Source organism: Pleuronectes platessa, chromosome 16, assembly GCF_947347685.1.
Source record: "Pleuronectes platessa chromosome 16, fPlePla1.1, whole genome shotgun sequence".
Taxonomy (NCBI): domain Eukaryota; kingdom Metazoa; phylum Chordata; class Actinopteri; order Pleuronectiformes; family Pleuronectidae; genus Pleuronectes; species Pleuronectes platessa.
This window is the reverse complement of record NC_070641.1, coordinates 18,703,855-18,709,854: the sequence shown is the minus strand read 5'-3', so window position 1 is coordinate 18,709,854 and position 6,000 is coordinate 18,703,855. Positions and strand designations below refer to the sequence as shown.

The 6,000-nt window shown below is 44.7% G+C and overlaps 1 protein-coding gene across 1 annotated transcript in view; it reads left to right on the top strand.

The window, feature by feature from the left end:
- The first annotated feature begins 486 nt into the window (after window positions 1–486).
- Window positions 487–6,000, top strand: part of LOC128459031 (voltage-dependent T-type calcium channel subunit alpha-1I) — a 104,622-nt gene continuing 99,108 nt past the window's right edge. The window contains exon 1 of the mRNA XM_053444127.1: window positions 487–734. Coding sequence (XP_053300102.1) covers window positions 487–734 — 248 coding nt within the window. The remainder of the gene's footprint in view (window positions 735–6,000) is intronic.

The following is a 6,000-nucleotide window of genomic DNA, read 5'->3' as shown; positions in this document are numbered from 1 at the left end:
TTCAATGCTCTCATGCTAAGTGGTAGGAGACTGAAACCCATTTCCTCGCCCTCCACACTGTTGATGGGCCTAAATGAATTGTCAATGAATGTGCAATGACTGTTGACATTGATTTACTCTCTGCTGTCGTCCATTTCTCTGCGTGAGTGATTGGGGATAAGTGATTGTGATCTGTAAGTAAATAATTCTGTTATGCACACAATCAAGTTTAAGACAAGAGCATTGCACAGAGACAGACACACAACCAAATGGGCCCTCGGGATTAGAAAAGAACAAGCATCAAATAATTGCGAGTTCTGAGGTGATGTTGTGACACGTCTGTGATTTGATGGTCTGTGGTAGTGGCTGCACACCCAAAATAAGTTTGTCCAATTAAACCTGCATTTGCTTCATGTGCATACACTGCATGTTAAGTCAATCACAGCTGTTTTCTTTGTTGTGGATCTGACGAACTCCTGTTGTCTTTCAGATCTCACCTGAGCTGCCATGACGAGCGAGGAGTGTCCTGTGCCGCTGGGGAGCATGTCCTCAGCCGTGCCGGGGCAGCGTGAGGACTACGGCTCGACGCAGGCTGATGACATCATCGAGGAAGTGGGCCCGGGCGACGATGTCAGCATCGGCAGTGACCTCAGCCCTCTCCTGCTGCCCTACCCGGAGCTGGCGCCCGTGGTCTTTTTTTGCCTTAAGCAGACCACCTGTCCTCGCAACTGGTGCATCCGGATGGTCTCCAGCCCATATCCTTTCAGTCACTGGTGGAGTTGGATCCCCTTAAACCCTAAAGATACCTTTTATTCTCCATCCTGTTAATTTCCATCATACTCAAACGTCAATTATTCACCTGTCCTCGGCGCTTCCCTCAATGGTTTTAAAAAGTCTCTAAGCTTCATTGATTCCCTCTCGCCGTTCTTAACATCTTCTTTTCATCCGCACACCTTTCATTTCAACATTCAGTCCGTCTCACTCCTCCACCTTCTTCTTTTCATCGTCTTATCCGACACTGCTGCTTCCCACCCCCCTCCGAATCCACTCCTTCCTTTTCAGAGCCTTTTTACCGCTTACCCATCCCTTGCTTTTGCAGAGTCACATTTTCTTCTTCTTTGTGAAATCCTCCTGTCTCTGTTGTTTGCTTTTGACACACTTTCCCCCATCTTGACTCTGACCCCCCCCCCCCCCATCCCCCCTGTCCCCCCCGTCCACCCTCACTCCATTATCTGCTGGATTTGCAAACACAGTGCAGCAGTCATCCCCGAATCTTCTGAAAGTAAGTGTTTTTGACATCCTTGTACAGCTTCAACTGCAGTGATCAGCATTCCACTGCTTGAACAACTGAATGTGCATATTTGTATGTTTGTGTGTGTCTGTGTGTGTGTGTGTGTGTCAGAGAATATGTGTGAGTAAATATGGTTTTTCTAACTTCTACCCATAAGAAGCAGTTGTGTGTTTGCTGTCTACACTGACAACAGCAGAGGGACTAAGGATGATCCCTTCACATATAGGGACAGGCAAGAACACACTGCTGCAAAATGTGTTTGAGTATACACCACATCTGTGTATTTGTATGCGTTTGAGCATGTGCACATCCAAATACTGTATAACTATGGCCCTATCTACTTCCATATATACCTTTTCAGCCCCTTATTAAACTAATGGTGCTTTGTGTTATTTACTTTAAATGCTGATGAAGCATTATATCTACTTTCAACAGCGCTGCAAAACTGCTTGATGTCGCATTTGCACTCTGCTCTGCAAACAATTTTCTCTCAGAATGAATCGAGCACGCAGGCTTAATGTTTGGCTCCGGATCGCTCCACGATAGCCAGGTTATCTTGTTTTTAAAATTCCACTTGTGGAAGACAGAGTCTGGTTGCAGTGCAGTATGGAAAGAAAACAGAGGGAATGAATGGTTTGACCAGAAGATGAGGCAAAGGGACTTGTTTGCCTCTGCCTTTCAGACTCCAACTTTGATGTATCGGGGGGATTTTTTTGTATTCAGAAGGATTTTACACTGCTTGCTAAGGGCTGAGCTCTGCTCCTCTGAAATGGCCCAACGCCATAGGGTACAAACATGCCAGTGCATTCACACCACACACACACACTCACCCAATCTTATTTCACATCGCCTCAGCTTCTTTTGGTTGCTTGACGCCCGTGGTGGCTCAAGCTGTAAGCGTGTTAAAACACAGAGAGACAAGTCTGTGTGTGTGTGTGTGTCTGTGTATGTGTGAGAGAGAGGGAGAGTAAGGGAGAGAGGCAGAGGGGGAGAATGTGACAGAAAAATAAAACGTCAGTGTGAGAAAAGGTGAAGAAGACTGATGGCGTATGGGGTGGTTTGAGGGAAGGTTGTTATTGCTGTAGCTGAGGTATGTCTCCTCTTGTGGAATCAGCTGGCGAGCTGAGAACACACACACACACACACACACACACACACCTCAGTCACCATGGCGGTTAGTGAGGTGTTACTCTGTGTCTGACAGTGCCTGTGTGTGTGTGCGTATGTGTGCAGGATGGCAGTATAGCCACAGTTACTTGTGCAGAATATGGAGGATGTGTGTGTGTGTGTGTGTGTGTGTGTGTGTGTGTGTGTGTGTGTGTGTGTGTGTGTGTGTATCTACTGTATGTGGAACTGCGTGTTTGATGTTTAGTGCACCGGAATAATGATCTGTATCCATTTGTGTATCTGTGTGAATTGAAACCAAAGTAGACAGTGTATGTGTGTATATATACTGTGTGTATATATACCACATATGAAGATATTTTTTGTTTTTTGAACTTTCAAAGTCAGACGTGAAGCTCACTGTAGTGATGGCCTCACTTCCCGTCCTCAGTGTTTTTTTGTCTGCGTGTCTGAAGTGAAGTTTGTCAAGATGTTTTAGTGTGTAGGGTGGGGGGGGGGGGGGGGGGGGGGGGGGGGGATAAGTGGTTGTTTCACCATCTCTTTGCAGATCAATAATTCTGTCCAGCACTCAGTAGCTGTGAGAGGCATGCAGTGACACACACACACACACCCCCCCCCCACACACACACACACACAAATGATGTTCTCCCACGCTTGCCTGCAGCAGAGCACCCGCAGCACCTCTCTATATTGCACCCCACACACTTCTTGTGCCTCTCTCTATTGTTCTTGCTTTTCGGAGTGCACACTTACACTCTTTCCATAGCTGCTCTGTGAAGATAAACCCCATTCCTCCTTTTAAACTATCTTGTTCATCTCTCCGTGTCCCCTCTTTTACATGAATACATTGATTCCATATAATCCCAATGATTTTCCTCCCTCTTGCCAAATTCAATCTTTGTAATAAGTACACATGTACAAAAGACAACTATTGTACATAAGTCCTGTCTGGCATGAGAGACACATGAAATGAGCTTAATCCGACCGCAGGCCATTTTTAAGGTTTTCTATCTGTGTTTTTTAAATCCGAGCTCTGCTCTGTTTTCTTCTTCACTGTATTCTGACTTAAGCTGCTTTCAGACATGCCCTGGAGTCCCAACCTTTTTCCTGAAATTTTCCAAAGGATCTGTTATGCGACAACGTAAATGTCAAAGTCAGTCGCTCCGCACGTTTTCTCAGAACTCTTCCGTCCAGCCCCCTGGTCAAATGTCTGGAAAATGTCAGAGTGAGCCTACGTGAGAATACAGCAGGAAAACTGTCTTGAAAATGGGACGAGAAACTTGAAGAATATAAATATCTCCAGATGGAATCAAGGTGCCATAAAGACCTAGATGTTAACCTTAAAAGACCACATGATTCAAGGGTTTTAAAACATAACCCGTGAACAAAAACTCCAAAGTTTCAATGAAGCTAGTCATCAAAGTTATATTGAAACTTGTCATAATGAATACGAGTACTTATTATACATATATAATTATTGAGGAGGTAACATTGTACTGTTACTTAAGCAACTTGGAAGCTAATTCTTCTTAAACTGCCGACATACATGTGTGCTACTCGTTTACCGGAGAGATTCATGTTGAGATTATTTACGCGGCACTCAGCCAAGCGTCTGACTCTGAACCATGTATGTAGTAGGTTGTAATTAGTGTGGCATTAAGCAACACGGCTGACTGGAGCCGACACTAAACATCCATTCTGCGGAGGAGAAGTTGCAGTGTCGGCAGAAGTCAAGCTCCTCTAATCGTCCGGGCTCTGAAAGCATAAGCAAGCTTTCATATCCAGCAGGCTGTGAACGCAGCACAAGCTGTCCCAGTTTAACAGGGCTGCCTTTTGTAACGTTTCCCTGCGAACGCATCACAAATAAAGCAACTGTCAGAGGAGCCAATGGGGATATGAAAGGCTGTTTTGCTGCCTTTTCATCTTCACCAGTTACTGTTAGAGAGGTAGAAAAGAGGGAAGTAATTTAATTAGCTGTGACGGCCAAAGGTTACCAACAGCTACAGGCAACTTTTCCTGTGTGTGTCACATACAGAGGATTTGCTCTCATTTGGCTTTCTGCTTCAGATCGTGATGATAACATGTCAGGAAACACATTCACTGACCTGTCAGCAGAGAGACAGTGGAGGCTCATCTGCAGGTAAAATAACCGCTGTGGTTTTTAAAAGCTTCAAACATTCTAGTGTGATCATGCGGTGAAAAACCTGTGATTCCACATCTTTAGTGCAATAATCTCTCTTTTTTTATTTTAGATTATAAACGTCTTGTTGTTGGTTTTTTTGCACTTTTCTGCACCACTTGTTCCAGACTGCTAATTGCAAAGTAAGCAGTCTGGATAATGGCTTTTTTATAAAGTAAAAAAAGCATAGGGAATTATTTGCAGCATTTCAGAAAAGGAAATGTGCTGCATGACTTGTTTTGAAGCAGAGAATTAATTGATAGACGGCTCTGGGCACTGTCCTTTTTTCCCCCTCCCCATCCAAACCTCATTACAGTTGCATGCACTTCTCTATATGTTCTTTCCCGCTCTCCATTAATCTGGGTCTTTCTCTGGGATGACTGTCATCCAGCCTCTTGCATGTTTTGCTCCTCTCTCGTCTTCCCCTCCTCCGAGTCCTTCGCGGCCGCTTATTTCCCTCTCTCCGCCACCGAAGAGCTCGATGTCAGTGACTCTCCTTCTGCTCGCATTATCTCGCCCTCTCCTCTCCCCTCTCTGATTGGCTCCTGTGGCGCTCAAGCCGAGTGACTGGCCTCTGTGGCCCGTGGTCCTCCTTGGCCCTGACAGCTTGTTATCTCCATGGTGAGGGATGGCTGAGGCGGTGCCGTGCCGTCCTCTTAACGACTGCAGAGGATGGAGAGCACACCTGGGACACATCAGCTTCTCCCGCTCTCTCTTTCTATCGTTTTCTGATTCCTTTTCCTCTCCCTCAACTATTTGCTTTCAGATTTTTGTTTTGTTTTGCTGCTCTCTGCGGCTGTAGTTGGAGAAGCTGCTGCTGGGCTACATGTAGGGTTGCAGAATTCCGGGAATATTCAAAGTTGGAAACTTTCCATGGGAATTAATGGGAATAAACTGAAATGTGTGGGTTATTTAAAAACTGTATTTACCTTGTCATATACAGACATAATTATAAACCTTTTGTTTTGTCATAGGCTGATTTGAGCCTGAGGAAACTTTGGGCACTTGACTTTATGCTTCTGCATCTTTGTGTCTCTCTTAACATAGGTCTTTGCACAGTATTGCAAATGTACACAGCCTCTCTTTCTACATTGGCCGGGGTGTGAAATGTCTCCGCACATGAGACAATGTTCTGTAGAATAAGATGAGGAAAAAGCTTGTAAAAGACACTAATGCAATGCCAGAGATATAAATAATATGCCAAACAATTGGAATCGTCTGTAGAAATATTTTACAATTGATGGATAAATGAATAGAAACTCCAAAAATTCTGAGCTTAACTTCCCATGGAATGTTTCCGGAAAGTTTCTGGCAATTTACAGGGAATTTCCGCCCCTTTGCAACCCTACAAGATAGATTCATGTCTTCTCTTACGTAATGTCACCGGCTTGTGCAACGTGATGGATTTGTGTGTGGCTGTTCAATT